The sequence below is a fragment of the Thrips palmi genome, unplaced genomic scaffold (assembly GCF_012932325.1).
Source record: "Thrips palmi isolate BJ-2018 unplaced genomic scaffold, TpBJ-2018v1 HiC_scaffold_15, whole genome shotgun sequence".
Taxonomy (NCBI): domain Eukaryota; kingdom Metazoa; phylum Arthropoda; class Insecta; order Thysanoptera; family Thripidae; genus Thrips; species Thrips palmi.
In genome coordinates, this window is record NW_023144624.1 from 11,478,546 (window position 1) to 11,503,579 (window position 25,034).

At 56.0% G+C, this 25,034-nt stretch overlaps 1 protein-coding gene across 1 annotated transcript in view; it reads right to left on the bottom strand.

Moving 5' to 3' along the window:
- The window catches only part of LOC117641105 (homeobox protein Nkx-6.1), a 37,597-nt gene extending 21,725 nt beyond the window's left edge, over positions 1-15,872 (bottom strand). The window contains exons 1-2 of the mRNA XM_034378218.1: positions 15,192-15,872; positions 12,734-13,060 (exon numbers count right to left, since the gene is read on the bottom strand). Of these exons, the coding sequence (XP_034234109.1) occupies positions 12,734-13,060; positions 15,192-15,699 (835 nt within the window). The 5' untranslated portion in view covers positions 15,700-15,872. The remainder of the gene's footprint in view (positions 1-12,733; positions 13,061-15,191) is intronic.
- Positions 15,873-25,034: the final 9,162 nt, after the last annotated feature.

Genomic DNA, 25,034 nt, shown 5'->3' on the forward strand with positions numbered 1-25,034 from the left:
GTCAACTCAGCGGTTCGCCAACTTTCCTCCTCCACCTATGCCAGTCAACCCCCCCCCCCCCCCCTCCCTTTCAACTCTTTTTGCAGGCCGAAAGTAAATGACAGACTGATTCCGGGCGTCGCTTTCGTCGCGGGACGGCCCATGAGTGCGCGAGAGACAGAGCGACGAAAACGACCCTCGGAATCATGCTACTGGGGGGCATGTCCGGGACAGCTCAGTCAACACAGCGTCATCTCTGCGGGACGCACGCTGCGCGTGGCCGCGTCCACAGCGCGGTGATGCCCCACGGCGAGGCCCCACGCTGGCCCCACGGCGGCGCCCGGGGCCCGAATCGCCCGAATCGCACGCCAGATGCCCCGCAATAAAACGCGAGGCGCGCTTCAAAAGGCAAGTGCTAAATAAAAGGGGCGCTACTTTATTTTCATAAGTTGCTGCTGTCAAACATGCCCATAACAATGTAGGCATAAAAAGTGTTTTCCCACCTATAACTGAAACATTTATGCGCCACGCCCCGCGGAGCCCCGCGGAGGGCTCGCGGCCCGCGCGTTACGGCGGCGCCCTTGTAAAAATGAAAGTACGGATTTGGTACGGATCCAGACCGGGAATGGTACGGGTGTAGTCAGGGCGCGTCTGACGAAGGCTGGGTTTGGTCCGGACAGTGCCCGACCAAGTGCGGCTATCGTCAGGGAGGTGCCCGACCTGGTCTGGCTAACGTCGGGGTAGTCCCCGACCTAGTCCGGCAGTTGTCAGGAGGTCCCAGACCTAATCCGGCAGTAGTCAGGTCACCATACCTGGTCCGGCTGAAGTCAGGAGGTGCCCGACGAAGTCCGGAAATCGCCGTACTAAATTCGAACTTAGAATATTTTTCGTCGTTGAAGCAAAATGCACACGTTGTCACAAGGAGTTAATATAATATTTCATCCTATCGGTTACAGATATAAAAACCAGGCGCAAGGTTCCATCTGTTCGTGGCAGTAAACGCATTCCATAGTTTTCTTTTCAATAAGTATTGTCACCGCCCATACTGGCCTCGCGCGCGGACGAGGTTCCGCGAGTCGCCGCGAGATGGCGCTGCGCGCGCCGAGCCGCCGCCCGCTCGCGCTGGCGACCTAGGTTAGCGTTGTAACTAGTCTGTAAGCACGTTTTCACCGATCAGTGATTGACCCGCGAACGTTCGCTTCCTTGTGGGTCACCTTCGGTCCCCTGGCCGGTGAGCGCCTTCAACGGCAGTTCGTTTCGGGGACTGACCCGACCGCGGCGAGCGCCCACACGGCTGTCTGCTACGGTCGTTCTCTCCGAAGGCGTAGTGCCCAACTGGCTGCTCCCCCGGTCGCCTACATTGCCTTCGCCGACAACGACCAAACGGCATACCTGTGCGTCTTTTCTTTACGTAGATACAGACGTAGAGGGAGTGCGCGCGCGGCCCGCGGGGGCTTCAGCCAAGTGGCTCCCCGCACCGCTTCCTCCCCATGTGGCGGAGTGGCGCAGTGGTCTAAGGTGCTGGCATCGAGTCCGGAGGGCGGACGTTCCAATCCAGCCCGCGCATGTTTTTGTGCTTCGGAGCTCCGTACGATTCCCGCACTTCGGCCTGACTTTTTGGACGATTTCCCGGACTGCGTCTGGAGCAGCTTGCCGGACTCCGAGTCCGGAAAAAGTGCGGCGTATGGTCGTTTTCCGCACCTTTTCCAGACACGAGTCGGGAGTCCGGCAGGTCCGGAAACAGTCTGGAATCGATCCGGATTGTCGGACTAAACCCAGTCTGGAGCCGGACTTTCATTTTTACAAGGGCGCGAGGCTTCCTTCGCCGCCAGGCATGAACGTCTATGAACTGAGGCGGATGGACAGGTGTCAAAAATTTGCTCACGCCAAAAATTTCTAATAGAATCGTCAAAGCCTTCTGTATACATTCAGCAAACCTCCGAAGCAAACGCGTACTCACTTTAAGTTTGGCTTGGTATCTACTTTTCCGTAACTTAAACCGACGTAAGCCTCACCGCTCAGATTACCGAAAGGGGGCAGCCCACCTTAAACCCCGTCTTGCACACGAAGGCGGGGCTGGCCGGCGCCGAAGCAGAAAGATGGCCTCACGGTTTAGGGACGACCCCATTAATTGGCCGGTACACTGCCAAGAGCGTCAAGTGGCGCTTCGCTTATTGTGCCGGACCCTGCTTGGCGTCCCTGGGGGGCCGTCAGGGAATATGGTTATTGAATGTGGCGCCGAGGCCGGCCTGCCTGCTCGGCCTGCCTGCTCGGGCTGCCTGCTCGGCCTGCCTGCTCGGCCTGCCTGCTCGGCCTGCCTGCTCGGGCTGCCTGCTCGGGCTGCCCGGCCCGTCGGGGACGTCCCCCCGGACGGGGTGTTCCGAGCGCGGAGCCGAGGATAGCCGATCGCTTACCTCCCCCTCGGCCCGCCACCCACGCACGCACTTTGTACAACATTGAGACCCCCGCGCCCCATCGCGCTCGTCGTGGAAACACTTGCGAGGGTTGGTATTACGTATACGTTTCGTATTTTTATGAGGTCACGTCATGTGACTGTGCGGCGCGGGGGTGCGGTCGGCCGACCGGCCAGCGACGTGCGATATTGAGCTTGTGGACGCCGTATTTCAAACCGGCCTTCTGCTGGCCTGGGCCGCGCCGTGGCTGCGCCGCGCTGGCCGCTGCAATGCCGCGACGGCCAAGTGACAGCGAGCCTTGAACGCCGCGGCTGCAATGACTAAGACGAGCGCCGTGATCGGAACTGTCAAGTGCCCTAAAGTCGGACCAGGACATTAGAACGTTTTTCCAAAATTACGCCCAAAATTTCAAAAAAACTGAAATAAATGGTGTGTGGAATCTGGGACCACACTTCATCTAAAATCTCTGGCGGCAAATTTGCTTTTCACAAAACTGGCAAGCCTTTGTCCTGAAATCTTCATTTTTCATTGTCGCTTTTTCACTCTCACACAGCTGGAGCGTCCTGCATTGGTGAGACAGAGTGACACGCAAGACTGCGGGAATCAGTCTGCAGCAGCGTCGGCGCAGAGCGCCGTATCGGCTTTCCAATGTTCGCTCCTTTCTGCAAAGTCAATGAGGCCCTCGTCTTCCGCGCGGTTTTCGCCTCTCACTCGCGTCTGCTCCTCCCTGTCCACATCGACTTTCCGGGCAGGGGAGGGGCGGGGGGAAGGCGGGCCTCCATATGTATGTAGCGGCGTAGCGGCCACCCCCTCGGGCAGCATGTGTTCCGGAAGGCAAGGAGCCAATATTACAAGCGTTTTTACACGTGCCACGCCCCGCACTAGAGTAATGCGAAATGTATGACATGAACCGGTGCGTGCGGCAGAGAATAAGCTTTTATCACGCGGCCGCGCGCCGCTGCTGTTAATTCAGGACTTCCCCGCCGTCGCCCGGGCGGACGGACGCCTCGACGGCGCCAGGGACGGATCCAGGGGAGCCTCTCCCCTTTCCAAATGTCCTACAGTGAAGATTCTCCAATTATGGTGAAAATGTTCCATATTATGGTGGTGCAGCTGACCTCGTAACATACCATTGAGAATTCACTGTACCTTATAGATATTTTGACGAATTTTGTTGGTATTATGGAGAAAATCCCCACCATAATATGTTGGTGCAGCCTTTCACCGTAAGACATTTACAGTGCACCACCCTCAAAGAGACGCCTGAAAAGTGGCCTCAATTGGAAAGGTGACCCCTCTCAGACCAGCTCTGGATCCGCCACCGGGAGGCACCGAGCAGCAGCAGAGTGCGTTATTCGCGCGGCGACCGCGAAGCACGTCTTGAACCGCGTCTTGTACGAGCAGCCGCCGCCACGGCGCGACGGCCGCCGCGTGCTCCTACACTGCCAGCGCGCCGGCGGCATGGAAACGAGGCAGCCGTGCTCGCCAAGTTTGCCGACTCGCTGGATTATGACAGCGCGAGGAAGCGGGGAAAACAAGCGGGCGTGTCGACGAACCGAGGAAAGTGTGTTGTTTACCAAATTATTGGCTCGGGCCCCGGCAGCCGCGGCTGCAGCCCCGGCAAGGTGGCGCGCTATTATTTGCCCCCGCCCCCGCCGTGTTTATCCGCCCTTCCTTCTTGTTCCTCCGGGCGCACGGCCGGGCCCACCGCCCCACGGCCCGCACCTGGTTATGGCTATATATGGAAAAGGGACACGTGTATTGTTTCAACTTGCGGGGAGCCGGAATTCTCCGGCATTTTCAGCGTCTTGCGGGAAGCAACGGGGATGTTCGGTTGAAACACGTTGATTGCGACAAACAAAGGTCGTGGGAAAAAAAATACCTCTAGAGCTCCAACTACCTTTGATTTGGTTGGATTTACATTGGAATACTTCCATATCTATCACTCCCTGCTCTTTCAAGCATAACAAGTTCAGGAAATTTTTGACTCTACAAGAACTAATCAATTTCTTTCAATAAATGACATTTGGTCGTTTTACAAGATGATTATGTTTGGAGTTGTATTCGTCTTGACTCATCGGCGTGGGTGGGCCTTCGAAGAACCAAGACCGCCCGGCAGGGCAGGCCCCTTCCCAGAGGAATGTAGCCTGCTGACTGGATCTGGACGACTATTTATTCGAGTATCGGTATGGTTACTTTGTGCTGGCTAGCGAACTTTACCGGCCCGAGGCAAGGCAGTCCAGGTGCGGTCTCTGTTCGTGGAAAGGGGAGAGAATAATCTCTTTACAGCACGGTTAAAATTGAATTGCGGCATTAAACACGGCGAGGATGGGCAGGCATAAAAGCAGCCAGGGCATATTTCAGAAAGAGACGAACGCGACGCGTCAAGACCGTTTTTGTTTTCAGGTTTCCAGCTCTGCTTCAGCAAAACTTTGCCCAAACTGACAGACGTTAACAGCCTTTCTTGCTGTGTACCTCTTATTGAATATTCTCTCGGCGGACCCGTGACCCAGCCCTTTTATTAATTCTTCAAATGGTGAAGATGTAAAGGCAAAACAAACAGAAGCCCGCTCACCTTGTGCCGCTTGGCGCGCCCTAACTGTCACCGTCGCCCTCCAGTGACTGACTGGTGTCGTAAAGGCACCGGAAAGTCGGCCACCGCAGTAAATTCCAGGAACCCAACTTGAATATCTGTCGTGCCCGGTTCACCCATAAGCATTGCCGTGAAAGGTGTGTCCTCTAGACAACTATCGTTAAAGCGGACAAAAAAGAGAAGACAATCTGCCTGGCAGCGCGGTAGATTTGTTTCTGTCACAGTATAGTGCACGTGGCGGCCCTGGGCCTGCAGACAACCGCCAAGTGCACTTTCAACTCGGCCGTTTATTGGTGACCATCGCCGGTAGCGCAGTCTTACTCGCCCAGGAGCCGGACGAGTGGATTTATGCCATCTGTAAAGGCTGCGTCGCGTCTGCCGACATGTCTAGCTCCCGTGGGCTGCTGCCACTGCAACTTTGTGCGGGGTGCTGAGTCACTCCTCGGATTCTGCACTCGGCCCGGCGTGGCCCGGCAGGAGAGATCTTCATCGTGACCGCGATGAGTCGACACACTGGCAGAAATAACCGCTCAGTAGGATGGCGAAAACAATCGTTTGGAAAGTCTCGCCAAGCTCACTGTTGAATTTCTTTGCGGAAAATTCAGACAATTCGATTGGAGTAAATCGACACCTGTAAGGAAAAGGCACGCAGTAGCGGCCGCGCGATCCAAAAGGCGCCCAGTTGCGGCCCTGCGATCTGAAAGGCACGCAGTTTGCCGCGCGCGATCCAAAAGGCACTCAGTTTGCTCCGCGCGATCCAAAAGACACGCAGTTTATGGCTGGCGGCCGGCAAACTGCGTGTCTTTTGGATCGCGCGGGGCAAACTGAGTGCCTTTTGGATCGCGCGCGGGAAACTGCGTGCCTTTCAGATCGCAGGGCCGCAACTGAGCGCCTTTTGGATCGCGCGGCCGCTACTGCGTGCCTTTTCCTTACAGGTGTCGAAATGTGCAGAATCAGCTCTTGGAATTCAAACTGACTCTCCTCTGAAAATACTTTGCACTAAGGAAAGCTCGCCTTTAAATTCTCGTGCCTGCCTCTGATCTGGCCATTTTTAAACCGACTATTTACAAACTGAGAAATTGTGTTATCGCTTTCAAACTCAGCACTTTAAACTGACTCTATACCTCCAATGGGAAACCTACTCGCACTCAGAGGATCAATTTGTGTACAGCAGCTAGGGTGCAGCCTGGTGACGATGAAGGCCCCATCCAGGTCACGCTTCCCCTGTTTATCTTGGCCACGCCCACCAACAGAGCGCACCTGGCCCGAATTACTTATATATTGGTCTATAGAGGACATTATTTTAGCAGAAAATTACATCGTTTATAAAATGTTCATGCGACCTTATGAGCGCGAAGGAGAGATAGGGAGGCTGGAGGGGGTGGGAGGGAGTGGGAGGGACGGCCCAACTTGGAGGTCCGGCGCATAATGGCGTGTTGAATATTAATTTCTCGCCGGGCCGAATCGTTATGAAGGGTATCAAAATGTTATACATGCGCAGCACTGCGGCGGCAGTAGCGTCGTCGTTGGAAAGGCGGGGCGTTTCTTTACTTTTACGGCGCCATTTTTCGGCAATCTCGCGCGTCTGCAGCAATTTGGGAGCTTATTGACGCCGGAGCGGCGTACAGTGGACTGCGAGCAGCCTCGCGAGTAGCGGCCCGAGAAGTTTCGCGCTAATTACACTTCGGGCCGCTTTCACTTTTTGCCGCTCTTTCTTGCGCCAATTTGGAGCAACAGACGGGATGACATCATTTTGGCCGCTTGCGAGCGGCCCTTGAGCGACTAGGACACCCAACAGCCAGTTTGCACGATGATGACCCTTCCGGACTCTTTTCAGCGCATTGTAAGATACAAACTACTTAGTAGTTTCCTACACAAAAAATAGGTTCACAAATTGTAATTTGGCAGGCTGCAAGAAGCTCGCAAGGTTTTGAAAGTGTGTTTACTTCGAAGCAGCAGGCCAAACACATCAACATATTTTTAACGATTAAGAAATTTTACGACAGCCTTTTCCCCCCTGAAAGACCTCTCTCGGACGTCAAAACTGGCAGGCGTGGCGTTTTGGCGTCGCACTGACGTGTCTATTGGCGAGACTGACTGCGGAAACGGCGCACGCCGAGGCAATCGGCCGTTATTGGCGGAGTGGTGCAGCCCGGGGTGAAACCATGGCGGGGCTGCAGGCACCGCGCCGGCGCGCCGAGCTGGGGTTGACACGGCGCAATGTAGCTAGCCGCAGCCAGGCAGGCCAGCCAGGCCGGGGAGGCCGTCACTCTGCCATCTGCCGCGGTAATGAATGGCGCTTGCTGCGCTTGCTGCGTCCCTCTTGATTGCCTTGATTGCAGCGTTTATCGCCTTATTTGAAGGAAAATGAGCAGCCTCCTTGTGCAGAGCTGAGCCAAAACATGTGCGTTTCCTCGCGAGGAAATAATCAAGTTTCAAGTTAGGGGTTCCAACACGTTGCCTCTTTTCTGCTTGCATTTGTACGAGCTTGTCCGAGACCAAGGTGTCACCGGGAAGTCGACAAAGAGTGCATTTGACATTCCCTGGAGGAACGGTCAGTGACTGACCGATAGACGCCGGGACCGAGAACTGTCGTTAGGTCCATTCTGACATCACTGGCAAATTTTTTTCTACGACGCACTAAAGTTGTAGATTGATCTTTCATCTTTTAATATGGATCAATTTATCCAACCCCATCGTCCCCTCCCTCCACAGACGAATCAATGTACCCAGTACTGTATCCAATGGGTCCACATGCACCGATCGTAGGGCCCAAATCGGTCTCCTTGCCCCGGGTTCGCGCAGAGTGCATGTAAACAAGGCTAGGAATGGGCGCGCGTGCGGTGCTGGTGAAGTGCATTAACTGGATTGGTTCGTCGATGCCGCGCGCGCTGTCGCCATGCCGGCTCATGATTCATTGGCGCTGACCGCCTGACTGGGTGGCGCGCCGCGGTAACCGCGTCACTATCGGGTATCGAACGGGCAGTGCCACGCAGTGCCACGCAGTGCCACGCAGTGCCACGCAGTGCCATTGGGCATCATTAGTCGGGGTGACGTCACACCGGCTGTGACATAAGGCCGCGCGATTGTCACTTATCGACTAATTGCTGGGGCGCTATCTTCATCGGGAGCGTTATTAGGGCACTGTGTCGGACCCTGTTTGTTCCAGCGGGGGAAACAACGCCAAGACCAAACATACACCAGCAGTTAAAACAAATCAAAAAAAGGTATTTACCTTTTCAGTTAACTTTCTGTACGAAAAGCATAAATGTATGCAGTGAACTTTTTAAAAATTCCCCTTTCATCTTTCCAAATTGAGAAAAATGATTTTTAAAAAATTACCTTAAACTAAGCGATGCGCCTCAAAATCGGAAATTGCCCCTGTGCTGCCGCTCCATGACGCCCCCTCAATTGTAATTAATGCGCGTGCGATGATAACAATGTTCGGCTAGTAATGCGACGCGGATAAGCCGAGCGGGGCGGCGTGCCCGCCGAGGCCCTCGATGACACTAATTACCATTACCATGGGGCCGAACGCTGTTTGATGGCATCGGGCACTGCCATTGCATTGTTGCTGCCACTGTTAATGTCGGCACTTTTCTAATTGTTTCTGCACGCGAAATCTGTCGTATTGGATGAGCAGTGTAGTTCGGCGCTACACTGTCGGCCCCGCAATCTCCGGCAAGTGTGTCTCCGTTTGACGGCGAAGCGAGGAAGTGAGAGACAAGTGATGCGGTCGGATAGAATGAAACAGTTTTGTTGACCGAGGGGGCGGCCAAGCCGGGCCAAGCCATGGCAAGCAGGGTCCAGCCAATCAATCAGGACTCAGCAATCCTGCCGCCTTGTCCGCCCTGTCGTCGTGGACGGACCAATCATTTGAACAAGTTACATGCCTTGCTCCCCTCCCACGCCATCCCGGAACCATCCCGGAAGGGAGGCACATAAAAGTAGCAACAGCAGAGCCGTAAAGAAGATGAGCCAGAAGAAGGGGAGCGGCGGTGAACCGGCGGAAGGGTGTTCGCCGGAGAATGAACAAGATCCAAGATTAATAAGAATGAGCTCGGATTAGAAATGTTCCAGTTTTGTCGGTCCGAGCCGAGCGGGTCCACGGTTCGGGTCGTGGCTTCTCCGCGGGATGGCGGCAGGGGGCGCCGCGTCGGCTGGTGTGGCCGCAGAAATAAAGGAGAGGCGGAGGGAGGCGAGGAGAGAAAGAAGTAACTCGATTACTACACCGCACACACATTCCACGATATCAAAGTTGGCCGGACGTCGCGGCGAGCAGAAAAAATGTTAAATCAATTTGGTGATGGCGGTTTGCTCGCCGCCCGCCCGCCGCTTTTTCTCTGTTTTGACGTCCGGAAGGAGCGGCACGGAGTCCGGCGGAAAGAAGAGGGGCGGCCAACTTTGGCCCGGCCGGGGCAGAAATTGCTGCTCTCCGAGGCAAATGAAATCCGCGAAATATTGAAGCGGCATCCGCAGCCGCGTGGAACAAAAAAGTAGTGCAAGTGCACTCACTCCACACTCACACTGTTTTTCACCGCTGTGCCAAACGGAGCTGCAGCGCTGGTCTGGCCAACGACGGGGAAGGAAACTCCGAGTCTCCAGCGGCGACTGACAACTGTGTCCCGCAAGGGAGAAAATCAACAGTGTAAAGTGAAGCGTAACCAGAGAAATTCCTTGCCGGAGGGTTGGCTGGCCTGCGCGGCTTGGCCGGGCTGCGCGCACACCACCCCACCACCCCCAGTCGGCCTCCGCCTCCTCCTCCAGGCAATGCGTCATGATATCGCATGTGTTTCCCACAAAATCAAAACAGTTTCATCGGACTCGCCTCTGGCAAGGGATTTTATTTCGTCTATCAGAAGATGTGCGGAGTAAAAAAAGAACGGAGGGAAAAAATAGCACGAGGCAGCGAAAAGCACAGCGGTGACATCCACACACACACACGCACACGCGCGCGCGCGCACACTCACACACGCACACACACACACACGAGCGAGGGCGGGCGGGGGTTGCGCGAAGGGGGAAAAACGAAGGAAAGAAAGTGTTTGGCCGCAGTTTCTTTTTGCTTTATCTAATAAATGTGCGTGTGGTCTTCGCAGCAAGTGGCGCCTCAGCCGAGGATAAAGTTGGCGTCCCACTCTGCGGTCTTCGAGATCGTTTCCGATACATATCTATTTTCCTACTTAATCTCCAGGCCCTGTTTTGTAACTTACACCGCATTTTTTTAAAAAAGTTTCAACAAATTTTGCCTGATACGTTGTTTCCGTACTCCTGGTTTCCTTTTGCCGCGTTTCCGCTTCTCTGTTGATAGCTTATCGCGGGGCTACCCGGACGGACAAACCGCTGCGTGATAGAGAAGACGCTTCCCTTAGCAGGCGGTGGCCAACAAATCGCGTAATCCGCGTAATAAAAAGGGCAAACCGCGTGCGGCGACGCGTCAAGGAGGCCGTGCGCAGCCAAAGAACAGCGTAACTGCGCCGGGCGGCGCGTGCTCTTACGCCAGTTTGCGGAACCCTTGCCGCACATGTGCCGGGGGCGGACATGAGGATTACATTCAATTGAATCATTGCTCGGGAGGGTGTGTGTGTGTGTGTGTGTGTGTGTGTGTGTGTGTGTGTGTGTGTGTGTGTGTGTGTGTGAGGGCGGCAGGGCGAGAGGGGTGGGCCTCGGCGGGGAAGCCAGCGGAAGGGGCCAAGAACAGAAGAGGAGTCAACGTGAAATCGTGCCTAGGCGGGAGGAGGGGGAATGGGGTGCAAAACGCAGGGATGTTTAGGGGGCGGTGACTGACGGGGTGGTTCAGCAGCCGCTACTTGCAGGAGACCCATAACTCAGCGTGTTACGTAACCGACCTCCCCTCCGGTCCTTCATCCTCCTTCTTGCTCTACATGTCGTCATACAGCGCATGCTGCTGCAGCCGCGAAGCAGTGGCAGGGCAGCTTACGCCCACTACAAACTACTTTTACTGCCGTTAATTTTGTTTTTGTATTTTTTTACTCCGTTCAGTGGCCCCTTTTTTTTTCCTGTCAGTGCAGGCGTCAATGGAGGTGTGAACCTCGTCTAATCGACGTGTGCCTGATATGGCATACTAATGACGCATAGCGTCGTCCTTTGGATCTCGCGCTATCTATATCCCCTCTCAGACCCTTGTTCCGCCCGGACACCCACACGCCCGCGCGCACGCACGTTCGACACACACACACACACACACACACATACCAACACACAAACACACAGTATCACGATAGGGTACTTTCGTGGATCCCTGAACCGGAAGCACACAGACGCCATGTTGGCGGAAGTAGATCCAAACTTGACGTGGGAAAGAGACGTTAGTCAAACGTATCGGCCACACTTGAACATAAACAGTCGTTTAATACTTGTTTGCAGTGCATGTGTTTCGCGAGCAATATTTTTACAGCTCGGCTATAGTTTTAGATCCGAAGAGAGGTTAGTTTCCGGCCAATTTGGCGTCTGCTGGTCTGCTTGCTTCCGGTTTCAGGATCTACGAAAGTACCCTATTGGGCAAACGCAGTCACAGTACGCAGTCACAGTACGCAGTCGCAGTACGCAGTCGCATTACGCAGTCGCATTACGCAGTCGCAGTACGCAGTCGCAGTACGCAGTCCGCAGTCGCAGTACGCAGTCGCAGTACGCAGTCGCAGTCGCAGTACGCAGTCGCAGTACGCAGTCGCAGTACGCAGTCGCAGTACGCAGTCGCAGTACGCAGTCACAGTACGCAGTCACAGTACGCAGTCACAGTACGCAGTCCCAGACACCACCAAGATTCCAATTTGAAATTTGGCAGCAATAAATTTACCATTAAAGAATCCGCCCCCACCATCGGCGGTTCTGCGCGGACCTCACCGACGGGAGGCACACCGCACCCCCACCGACCGATTTCACGGGCAAATGTGCCGCTCCGGCCGGCGGCACGTTTTTTATTATAATTAAGCGACCGGATGAAAGGCATAAAAACGGAGCGGAATGCCATAAAAAGTGGATAAATTGCCTTTGGCGAGAGAATCGTTCCGGTGATCCGTGGCGACTTCATAACTGCTTCATAATCGCCGTGTAAATAGGCGGTTTAAGTCAGGGCGTGCGCTGTCGCCATGGTTACGGATTTTGGCTGGCGGACCGGTGACGCGTTGGCCCATGGTTGGCCCTCCCCGGTTTCCCGTTTTCGGTCGGATTCAACGGGCGGCGAGGTGACGCGGCGAGGTGACGCGGCGAGGTGACGCGGCGTGGGCGTCGGCCGGGGGCGGACGGTGGCGGGAGGTGTATGAATATGGATATGAATCCCCGACGCGGCGTTCCGCGAACCAATCCGGGCCGCTGTTGACGCCGAGTGCTCGTTACCCTTGAAAGCAACGGCCAAACTTGGCGTCCCGCTCGCTGATGAGCGCCACGTAATGGCGAGGTGCACACGCCACGCCCCGCCACGCCCTTTCGAGGCACCGAGCTTAGCCCGGCCTCAAGGACACCAAGAGCACAGCCCCTCCGACCCAAATCAAAGAACACCCGCTGGACGACCCCGAAGCACTGCCGTCAGAAAGGTAGGCTGAAGGATACCAAAGACACTGGGGTGCGGTGTGCTATCGGGCAGCTTCCCAACTGCCGTGATGAGAAGTTGCACATTGAAGTAGCAAGTCTCACTCCCTGTGTGTTTGATCTGCTTTTGCCTTATTTTCTGACAACCTTGCCCCGAAGCAAGACTACGACGTACTTAAGACCCAAAGGTGGTACTCACTGTTGCTCAGCTTGTCCCTCCAGACGAGGGGGTTGCTGACGAGGCCCTGCAGCCCCGGCCAGTAGATGCCCGAGCGGGTTGTGAGGTCCGCCAGCGCGTGCTGGTGGGGGTGGTGGCCGGGGTGGCCCGGGTGGCTGCCGGGGTGGCCGTGGTGGTGCGGCCCGCCGGGGTGCTTGCCCGCGGCCGCCGCTGCTGCAGCTGCCGCCGCAGCGGCTTGCTGTTGCTGCTGCTGTTGCTGCTGCTGGAAGTAGCTGGCCGCCGCCATGTTGGCTGCCATGTTGGCGGCTGCCATGCCCGCGGACACGCTGAAGCCCCGCGGCAGCGAACCTGGAACAGGAGCGGGCCGTGAGCGCGGGGCGCGCGGCGTAGCGTCGCGGAGACCTAAACGGTGGGCGAGCAGGGCAAAACGGCCTGCCCTCCACGGTCAGCGGGAACTATGCTACGGTTCGTTCGAGACGAAAAACTCTCCTGTCGTATACCTTCCATTCATAATTTTGAATTTTAAAATGTACTGTAACCTTTCTGAAAATGTAATGGAAATTTGACGTTTTTGTCAAACACCCGCTCGCACTGAAAACGTCCGTTGTCCGGACTGTGGGGATGAGTGCAATTGGACTATTCCAGCCAAAGCTCCACACTGTGGCAAAAAGGTACGGAAAATTCTGTTAATTTTTTTGCCAGGATTCTCCGCAGCCCTCTTATCAATATTCTCCGTAGGCTCTTACAGTATTCTCCGTAGGGCCGTACAGTATTCCCTGTAAGTCCGCACAGTCTTCTCCGTAGTACCTGGAAGACTGTATCGTCCTACGGAGATCACTGTAAGGTCCTACGGAGAATACTGTGCTGTCCTACGGAAAATACTGTAAGAGCCTACGGAGAATATTGATAAGGGGGCAACGGAGAATATTGATAAGGGGGCAACGGAGAATTACCACAAGCTGTTTACAGAATTTTCCGTAGCTTTTTGCCGCAGTGCACTGTTTCATTTCTTGGCAATGTCACGCTGCTGCTCCTCTGCCCGGAAATCAGGAAAGGCAGGAAGTGACAAGAGCCGTCATATCGTCGCGCATCGCGGCCACGGAAACTAGGCCACGTTTAATAATACCGCCAAAGCGGGACGTGTCGGCTAAGCCCTGTTTGCCGACTAATTGCGTTCGGCCCACAGGTGGGGCGCGGCTATCATATCGGCTGGCTGGCGGCGCTGGCGGCGCTGGCGGCCGAGCCACGCGTCTAAGTTAATTACACGCGATAATAGACAGCAGGGGGAGAAGAGGCTGATTAGCAAGGACGCCTGTCAGGATGGCCGCGTTCAGCTGTGTCGAACATTTAGCTGTCACCACTTGAACTGCATCGAACTTCGACAAACTTCGTTTCAGAACGCGCTGCTTTTCTTTCTAAGGCCTTAAATAGTTTGTAAGGTTTTCATAGAGTGCACATTTCTGCTTTTTTTTTCTTCGAAATTGCGTCAAAAAACATCTTTACAAAAGAAACTAAAATGTTTCGTACACTCTTTGTAGAAATAATATTAAGTATGTGAAATGAAATGAGCCCTTTTAAAACTTGCTTTTAGTTGTTTTTGCTTGTTTGGAATGACCATCTCAATCAGTTAGCTTTGTCTGACTTGACTCTGCTATAGTTCAGTTACAAATTCAGTCTGCAGTGGTGCGTGGCCTCTGTTGGTGCCACAGCCGAGTTAACGCGCGACATATTTATGCAGATTTGTCTTGCTTTCGAGTATTGCCTACGATACAGTGACAATGGCCCTTTCGGGCTGCGGGCGGCGGCGGGATTAAATATGTTAAATGTTGCGCGATCAATCTGGCGATCTGGCGCGCTAGTGCTCCGGATTATGACGGCTCACCCCAACAGGCCAACACCGACCCTTGCCATAATTAGGAACAGCTGTTACGCGTCGCGCCGCGGAGCAAAGTCAATTTCGGCCGAGCCGCGCGCCCGACAGGGCGAAACCGCGGAAGGAGGCCAGCAAATTGTTTCCGAGCAGTCGATCGGCCGTGGCGGATCTGTGACGTCGATTTTGCAGTGCCGTCTTATTGACAAACAGCCACAGAGACAGCCCTCGGGGACGGTTTCGGCGGCCATCGCAGTGACACAGTCTGGGAAGAGTTGTCTACGAAAGCAAGCAACACGTTTTCGTTCCACTGCAGCACAGTGTGTTGTGTTCATGCAGCCTTGCGAAAGGGGTGGGGTTTGCGCCGGGGGGCGGTTTGTTGCACTGCTTGCGGATGTGATATGAAAATTAATCATGTTATAATTATAGCTATAATTTAATTATGGCTGTCAACGTGGGAGCTACCGCTATTTCGTGATCTATTTTGACAATAAAAATAAGGGCGGCCCGGCGCCGGAATCAAACGCGGCGCGAGCTCGACTCAATGCAAAAACAAAACAAAAACAAAAAGGAGTGATAAAAGTGAGCCGGTGTCCGGCTGTCGCGCACCTCTGCTCTGCGGGGAGGATCCGGGGACGGTGACCGCGGCCGGCCTGCTGAGGATGTGGTCGATGCCGTGGGGGTTGGCCACGACGCCGGTCGTGGTGTGTCCCGACGACGTGGAGCTGTTGGGGCTCGTCTTACCGGACCCGGGGCTGAGGTGGCTGTACAGCGGCCCGTTCTTCATCTCCGTCATGGAGTGCAGGGCGGCCAGGGGCGGGTTGCCGAGCAGGAAGCCCCCGCCGGCGCCGGCGTTGAGGAAGGACAGCATGGAGGACGGGTTGGGGGACAGGTCCAGCATGCCGTGCCGGGACAGCGGCGGGCTCTCGCTGCACAGGGAGGAACGCGAGCTGTCGTCGGCGCACTGCGAGGACGCCTGGCCCTGCCCCGGGCCGCCCTGGCCGGCCTGCCGGGGCAGCGGGAGCGCCTCGAAGGCCGCCACGGTGCCGATGGCCGTGCCCAGCGCCAGAGGCCCCGCCAGAGGCCCTAGTGACCTGTCCTCAGCGGCGGGAAGCATGCAGCATTCGGGGATCTAATCCAAGACGATCGCCCTAAGCCACTTTGTTGTCACACCGTTGTCACTTTGTTGTCACTGCGTTGTCACACCACTGCGTTGTCACACACACTCCGCGTCACGTGGGCCGCGCGTCGCTGCGTCGCGGAGCACTGCGTCCTGCACACGTCCTGCCCGGCCGACTGTTCGGGTACGATTAGCAGGACGATGACGGCGACGCCGGGGTCCGCTCGCTCCGCTGCTCCGCTCCGGAGCGCTGCTCTCCGCGCCGCCGGTCCGTCCGTCCGCCCGGCCGCTCCCCGCCGTCCGTCTGCCCGCCCGGACTTGTCCCCCACCCTCCGCGCCCGGCGTTAGCCCGGCGGCCTGAGGCGGCGTGGGGGAGGCATGGAGGGGCCTTACAATCGTTAACAAGCTGCTGGCCCCGCCCCCGGCCCCCGGCCCCCGCGGCGCACCCCCGCGGACGCCCTGCCCCGCCGTCTTGAGCTGCGATTCATTCAGTCTTTTGTTCACATAATCGGCGATGGTCTGCTGCGCTTCCTGCAGTCTATTAGCCGGGGTCGTCGTCCTTGGCGTCCTCCACGGTGGGGCCCTCATCGATGTGCTGAGATGTGTCCTCCGCCACGGCGGGGTCCTCGTCGGGGTCCTCGTCGGGGTCCTGGTCGGGGTCCTGGTCGGGGTCCTGGTCGGGGTCCTGGTCGGGGTCCTGGTAGGGGTCCTGGTAGGGGTCCTGGTCGGGGTCCTCGTCGGGGTCCTCGTCGGGGTCCTGGTCGGGGTCCTGGTCGGGGTCCTGGTCGGTGTCCTGGTCGGGGTCCTGGTCGGGGTCCTGGTCGGGGTCCTCGTCGGGGTCCTCGTCGGGGTCCTCGTTGGGGTCCTGGTCGGGGTCCTGTTCCTGGTCGTCCGCCGCTCAATGAAAATCACCGCGGCCAAAGCCTTCTACGAGCCCCTTCTCTAAATCAGCGGAAGCGCGCTAAACGCGGTGGTGCGGACCACCCCTTGCCCCACCCCCTCCCTACGCCTCCCCTCCCCGCCGCCCCGCACCGCCCCGCACACTCGAGTTCGCTCCATTTCCTTATTCATGGCCCTGGCGGTGCCCTTGCTCTGCCCCGGCGCGGTAGGCAACCTGCTCGGCCGCAATCTTTCCGCCCCGACCGCTGTCTAAATCAGCGCGACAACGGAGGGGCTCCCCCAGCCAGGCCCCTCGCCAGTGCGTTCGCAGGCCGCACGGCAGGGCGTTTCACTCCTCTTTAAAACGGCACAAACTGGCGCGACGTCACTTGACTTTGTTCTCTGTTTGTCCGCAGACTGGCACCCTGGCCGTCGTGGCCGTGCAGTGGGTGCGCCACTTCCTCGTCAGACAATGCACCGCCTTAAAGATAGGCAACAAGCTGTGTCGCTAAAGGTAAGGTAGGCCATAGGTGTGACTGGGGGCTCCCTCCGTGAAACAGTCCTGTCGCCGTGAGGGCGACGCAGCCCGTGCGTCCCCCTCGGCGTCCTCGGCCAAAGCCCGATAAGGGACTCCGAGACGGTTCATCCCGATCCCGGCCCCAATAATGCCGCCTTGATTGTGTTTATAATCCTTTTACCTCGAGGGCCGGCCGCCCCGCCCCGCCCCGCGCCTTCCTTCCGGTCCGCGGCCGCCGCTCCTCGCCGCTCCTCGCATCCCCTTCTTGGCGCGCCGCCGCGCCGCGCCTCGGGATTGATGTGCTTTTGATTGGGTCCTGGCCGGGCCGCGGCGCGCCGCCATTGGCTGATGGGTTTCCCGCCCTGCGCCGCCATTGGCTGGCGGTGCGGCGGCGTGGGGAGGGCCGCGCGGCCACGCCCACCCCCTCCCTGTCATAACGCCGCGCTCCCTCGCTCGCCGCGCTCATCGCGATGCTGGCTTATGCCTTCCTTCCCTCTCGCGCGCTCGCCCTCTCACTCCGTCCTCGTCGCGGCGGCCCGGCGGCGGGCGTGAGTCTCCAGGCGGCCGCTCTCTCTCTCTCTCTCTCTCTCTCTCTCTCTCTCTCTCTCTCTCTCTCTCTCTCTCTCTCTCTCTCTCTCTCTCTCTCTCTCTCTCTCTGCAGCGCCATCTGCCGCTCTTTCTCGCTCCCTCTTTCCGCCCACCTCACCGCGGCCAGATTCTCTGCCGTCTCGGCCCCGCGCTAGCGAGCTCGCCCCTTATAGAGCGATGCTGCTCGTGATACTTGCTTCATCTCCGTGTTACGCCAATCACAACTCGGACACGGAATGAATGAAAGATTGCCGCGACCGGCTGGGCCGATGGGGCGGGCACACTGGATGAAATAGTGGGAGCGGACCGGGCGGGGAAGCACACCAGACTGGATAAAGTAGAGAGCAGACTAGCTAGGGGAAATAGTGGGAGCGGACGAGATGAAATAGTCTGAGCAAACTAGACTGGCGGGGGTTGGATAGCACCCGGCGGCTTAGAGCAGGGTGAACAGACTAGAATGCCTGTATATGGTTCAAAATCATCAAATTAGATAAAATCGACACCTCCTAGGAACAAGCGGCTATCTTCCAGGAGCTTCCAGACACTCGGCTATCTCTCAGTAGCTTCCAGACACTCGGCTATCTTTCAATAGCGTCCAGACACTCGGCTATCTTCCTGAGCGCTTCGGAGACTCGGCTAACTGACTTCTGCGGAGAGGTTAGGGTTGTCCTTTCGATAGCGTTTTTCACTGGTAAAACTAAAGCGTAGTATTACCCACTGTTTTCAAGCGTAATCAGTTTACGCTTGAAATCAAGCCTAACAGGCGTATCCGCCAAGATTCCCCCTGTCTAAATGCATGGGGGAATTTCTAGTCTATGCTTGATTTCAAGCGTAATGTCTTCAAGCGTAACTCTATGCTTGACTCAAGCATAGAGTTACGCTTTAGATTTTCCAGTGTTCTTTGTTACACTTATCAAGACATGCTCACGCCATGATTTTAATCTACTCTGACAAACTTTTGACACATTTTGGTTAGGTCCCGGTGAGGGCATTTCAACTGGTTTAAAATATATACGCACCCAAACTCGGGAAGTGGGAAAAGCAGTTAGCCGAGTCTCCGAAGCGCTCAGAAAGATAGCCAAGTGTCTGGACGCTATTGGAAGATAGCCGAGTGTCTGAAAGCTACTGCGAGATAGCCGAGTGTCTGGAAGCTCTCGGAAGATAGCCGCTTGTTCCTAGGAGGTGTCGAAATAGTGTGAGTATGCCAGAATGGATGCGTCCTATGATGTGTCCTATGAAGAGATGACGAGATTGCACAGTAAATGTCTTACGGTGAAAGGCTGCACCAACATAATATGGTGGCGATTTTCTCCATAATACCAACGAAATTCGTCAAAATCTCTATAAGGTACAGTGAATTCTCAATGGTATGTTACGAAGTCAGCTGCACCACCATAATATGGAACATTTTCACCATAATATGGAGAATCTTCACTGTACAACATTTAGTGTGTGGATAAATGTGTTGAAGACGAAGTGAGCAACCCAATGGAAGACTGGGATTTAAATACTCCAGTGTCGTAAATCCTGTAAGTGGTGTGAGGAAATATCTTTGTGGTAGGCCAAACCTAAACCAAAACGGATGTGCTGGACAGGAACGCCAGTAAGTGCGATACCTCCTAGCAACAGACACGTACTTCGGAGACGCTTCTCAAAACTCACGTACTTTCAGCAGCTTGTGCAACAAACACGCAGTTTCGCCATTTCTAGTCAAAAAGCACGCAGTTTGCGCATTTTCGTCCTCGCGGGCACGGAAATACATTTTGGGTAACTTTCGTGGTTGTGCTAGTGAGGTGCAGTCCCTAGGTCACCATTGATAACCTGGAAACGGTTTCAGGAACGATCTGCCCACCTTTAACCTCCAAACTTCCTGTAATATTTCAATGCAGATCACTCCTGAAACCGTTTTGAGGTTATTAATGGTGACTTAGTGACTGTACCTCACTAGCCCAACCATGAAAAATACCCAAAATGTATTTCCGTGCCCGCCAGGACGAAAATGCGGAAACTGCGTGCTTTTTGACTAGAAATGGCGAAACTGCGTGTTTGTTGCACAAGCTGCCGAAAGTACGTGAGTTTTGAGAAGCGTGCCCGAAGTACGTGTCTGTTGCTAGGAGGTATCGAGTGGATCACGAGGCCAACCATGCTGGACGGACGGACCAAATTAATAGTGCGGCTGGAATGGCGCCCCATCCGCCACGGACTCCGCGCCGTGACCTCTCGCCTCGCGGCCCGCCAACAAGCCATCAAAATGCCATCGGCGTAGTGCCAGTGGCGTAGTGGCGCGCTCGCGTGCTTTCGCCCCGCGGACGTTGACCACGCGCGGCACGCCACTGCCGCCTCACTCCGAAGGGGCGCTTTGGGGCTGTCTCCGTCGCACCCCTGCGGGGCGCCCCGTGAGTGCGAGAGAGGCCGGCAGGCGACCGGTACGGCACGGACCGCGCGACGTGTGGTTGCACCTCATCCGTCTCCATTGGAAGCCAATCTGTCCGGCGGCTGACACGCTCCGCTCTTTCTTGCCATTTCCTTTCTATTCAACGCGATGTGGGGCCGCTATGATTCCACAGGGTGTTTCGCCTTCATGGCCCTTTGAGGGACTCGGCCGTAGTGTCGTCTCCCCCCCCCCTTCCACCACTCTACTTACAGCGTCCCTGCTTGCAACTTGCAACCGCGGCTGCGTTGGCCATGGGCGCGTAGAACGAACCAGCTGTCTCTTACTTATCTAGCCTTACTCCCAAGCCAGAAATCAGGCCCTCAGCTCTTCAAACTGAGCGATGTGCACGGTAGACACACTTCCTGCTGGCTGGAGCGTGCCTGCGTGCACACTTCAGTGCGAGTGGTGAGCTTGGAGGCTTGACCAAAGGAGGAGCCAATCAACACTGGTTGATTTGTAGAGTGGTTGCAAATGAGTCCATGATCGCAACTTCAGTTCGCCACGGTCCCCATTTGACCATATCCGTCACCCCGCCAGCGCCCTACATGAAGACCGCGGCGCATAGTGTAGCGCGGCCCGCGCGCATCAAAAAGCGATCCATAAAAATGTCACGGACGCCTCTTTTCGTCCTACTTTATTCATACCGTATTATGATTCAGTAATTTTTCCGAGCGTTTTTTAATATCATTCCACCCGAGGGCGCCCCGTCCTTTATTATGGAAGTAATGAAGGCAGCTGTCATTTTTCGCTCCATTCTGTCACGGGACGCGTCGCGTCGCCCTTCTCGCCGCTCAGCGATCCGTCTCAAGGTGAGTGCGTCGCGTTTTTCGGACCGGGGTCGCGGCGCCGGCAGCGCGGCAGCGCGGCGCCACACTGCCAAATTAGGCCCCGCGCCTCGCCGCGCCTCGCCCGGCTTGATTTGCTTGATTTACCGTCGCGCGAGTCGCTCCAGTCGCACACTCGGAGAGTCGTCGCCGAAGGACCGGGCCGCCTCCTCCCCACTTCATCATACGCCCCGGCAATGACTACTCTGTCAGCAACAATAAAACGGGCCATTGAACGGTGTAGTTTGTAGCCTCGCTTCGGGGTGCTGCTGCCGCAGGCCGCAGAAGCGGGCAACTGCGGGCCGCGGTGCGGCAGATACGGCAGGGGGTGCGGCCCGACCGGCCCGACCGGCCCGGGCGGACAGGAAGCGGGGAGGTGACGCGGATTCAATAGCCGGGCAGCCGTATAGGCAGCCGGCCGTCGAGGTGGGCAGCATCTGTCAAAGGGACGGCTGCGTAGCACTGCGTGCGTCGCCGCGTCCCCTGGCCCAATTCCGGGGCATGGGAATCAGGGGGGGGGGGACTCCTTGCCCGTCCCCCTCGATCTAGAACCCCCAGGAAAGAACCTCCGCGAGGAGAGCGAAGGAACACCGCAAGTGGCGGATCCAGAGACGGACTGTGTATCGAAATCAGCACATGCTACCCACCCCTTCTAAACACGAGCTGCTGAGGGCAATGGTCTGGTGCTTCTTGAACTGCGAGTGAGCAGAGCCACGACCACGACCTTGATTTTGCCAGAAAAGGAAACCACCATCCGGTACCTCCTATCTACAAACGCTCATAATGCTGACTCCTGGACAGACCCGCTCATCTGAGGAGCCGTGAATTGAAACCGCTCAGCTACAGCACTCCGTGACAAAACCGCTCACCTCGGCGCGGGCTAGACAGACCAGCATATCGCCGCGCGGCCGGGCGCTGGTTAGGTTATGTTGCCCCTCGTATTTACGTTATTTTTAGCCGATCCGGGGCGCGCTTAGTGCAAACCTTGGGTGAAAATCAAAGTTCTAGTGCAGACGATAGCATGCGATTCAACTTGTCGATCTAAATAAAGACTAAGCGCGTAAGAAGTACAATGTAAATCTGGCAGCCGCCGCCCGTATTTGAGAAGGTAAGCGGTTTCGTTCAGCGCGCTCCGAGGTGAGCGGTTGTGTAACGGAGTGCCAAAGCTGAGCGGTTTCATTTCAGGCTCCCTCAGGTGAGCGGATTCATCCCGGACTCGACATGCTGAGCGTTTGTAGATAGGAGGTACCGCATCAGAAACAGACTCATTTTAAACTCAAACTCCTGAAAGACTCACATGTCCACAATCGTCCTCGCCAACTCCTGCAGTCGATGACGGACCCCTGGCCTTCCCTCGCTTGCTTGCTGCAGTGTGGGGCGCGGCTGGCGCGGCGGGTGAACTCTTGCGGGGCGTGGGTCTACACCGTTGACTCGTGTAAAAGGCATCAAATCCGAAATGAGAAACTTTTTCCATCCGAAGCCAGCACCGATTATTCTGCCAATATCAACCCTGAAGATTGAATGAGATAAGTTTAAAAAGTTTGGCGGGTTGGTCCGGGAGCCAGTCCTAATGGAAGGCGCGCATTAGAATTTCGCCCTGCTGTGTCCGAATTCTTTTTCATGTCTCGGAATGAACAGTGGTTCCCCTGCATAAAACTGTCTCCAGAAAAACGGAATGAGGACTCCGATAAATTAGGCTCACTCCGGAGTTGTCCAGTTTTTGCACCTCGCAGGCGGGGGCAGCGAATAAGTTTGTAATTTACGATTTTCTCAATTCCATCTATAGAAGCAGCGCGGACTGTGCTGGCGAAGGATGAAAAAAAATAAGAGCGCTCGTCGCGGGACTTCAATATTATGAATTTATAGGCACCGTTGAAATTCAATTAAGCCCCTGAAAAACAGCCACTTTAAAAGTTGGAGCGAGCCGAACCGCGTCGACGGGGACAAGTGGCAAGTCTTGCAGGAAGGCCCAGTTTACCCTTTGGTAAATTAGATGTACTTGGCAGTGTGCGGCGCCACTGCGTGCGGCCCACACACACACACAGGCCCTGGCACACACGCACACCCTAATCCAATAATACGTATTGCTGTATTTCCATGCTTTTACGAGCCGCTTTGGCTGAGGGGCTCCCTCCTTTATTGTGTTCTATTCTCAAGTAAGGCCCGTGCGGCGCTCTCTGGAGTCCACCAAAGAGCGGCACTGCTCGCACACGCCGCCCATTTCCCGAAATTTCCCCGGGAAAGCCGAAATCACACTGTAAAAAATGTTGCAAATTTTTGAAACCCATTGGCATGCGAAATTTTGCCACCCAATGTACAAAGACTCCAGTTGCACCCAGTGGGTTGCAGAAGGCCACTGTACCAGCCCACTTGATGAAATACATCGACCCGTTGGACAGCGAAATTTGCTATTGTGTCGTCGAAAATCCGTACATCTGAGACGAAATTCATGATTTGGTGATTTGGGCTCTGAGCTCACCCACATGTTCAAATTTAGTATCTTGTGGGTTGAAAAAGTTGCCGTCCACGTGAGAGAATTTACACATGTGGAGATTCTCGGATGGCCCACCATGCCCACCTGTAGAAAAGTTAACATTGTGGTTAAGCTGAGTTCCTCAACTTGCCCACAAATGCAAATCATCCATCGAGGGCGCCGCTAACGGCAGACGGTCTCGAGCCGGCTGGGTCAAGTAGCCTCCGCCGAGCGTCTTCGACTAGCTAGCGTGGTGGCGCAGTGGTCAGAGGGGTTGGGTCCTGAGTGGAGATTGCAGGTTCGATGCCCATGCACCTCGTGATTTTTCTGAGGTCAGCCCGCATTTTAAGACACCTCCAACCGGGATCTATACACGTGGGCAAGTTGGGGAGCGTCTTGCGGCCAAGATGCAAAATTTATGCACCTTGGGCAGCGGGAGGGCCTACTGTTGCCCACGTGAAAAATTCACTATTTGGGTAAGAACGGTTCCCTTATACACCCATTGGGCAACAAAATTTTGGCGCCAGTGGGTTACTGAATTTCGCAACCCTTTGGGCTGTGAAATTCGTGATCGAAGGGTGGGTGCAGGGGCGTTTCAGCACCCAAGTAGCAAAAATTTGCAACTTTTTTTTTACAGTGTGTTTGCGGTGTTGGTTGACGGTCGGCGCGTCACGGCAACATGCAAAGGCAGTGCGAGGCGCGCCCTCCGCCGCCCCCGCCGCCCCGGGCTGCTTCTTTCCGCTTCTCTTATCATAAAGCTCTCAGCGACGCCCGCAATAGTTTGCAAAGTCCTTCCTTCCCGGAAGAACAAAAGTATGGGATTCCGGCGACTGTTTCTGCGTCGATGCGCGCTCCGGGGCCGTCGGCGTGCCGCGGCGTGCCCATGGCGGTCCCACAGTGCCCCCGCATGGGCCAAGCCAGCCTGGCCATGCAGGGCTGGCGGTTCTCGCCGAGGGATTTATGCTGGCCTTGTTGTTGACGAAGTAAAGGCGACGCGATATGCCTTTTGGTGGCGCCGTTTGGCCTGACGTATCATGCCGGCCAACCCCGCCACCTTTTAATCTGCAAATGGACCAGGCGGGCGGCCCGGCGCAGAGCGGAGCGGCGCAGAGCAGCGCGACACATACAGTGGCGTCCCATTATGCCGAGTTCACGCCGGGTTATTACTGATATCGTGGTTGTTAGCACTTTGCGGATGGCTAAACACGCCCGGCGCGCGCTTTTGTGTGTGTGTGTGTGTGTCTCTCTCTCTCTCTCTCTCCCCCTCCCCCCTCTCTCTCCCCCCTCTCTCCCCCCTCCCCCCTTTCTCCCCTTTTCCCCCTCTCTCTCTCTCTCTTTTGGTGTGTGTGTGTGTGTGTGTGTGTGTGTGTTGTGGTGGCACTAGGAGAGGGGGTGGCGCTGCGCGATGGTAAATGTGGAGCAAAGTGTGGCTGCAAAACGCCAAGAGGTTGGCTCCGTAATTCAAAAGGGCCCCGCATGCCACTGCAGTGTAAGTGGCTTTTACTACCGACTGCGGAGTGATACGCTGCTCGGCAAACGGCGCTTTGTTTTCCATATAAATCAAAAGCGTTCCATCGCCAGTTTTTCCCCCGCCGCCCGGCAGAGCGCGCCACCATC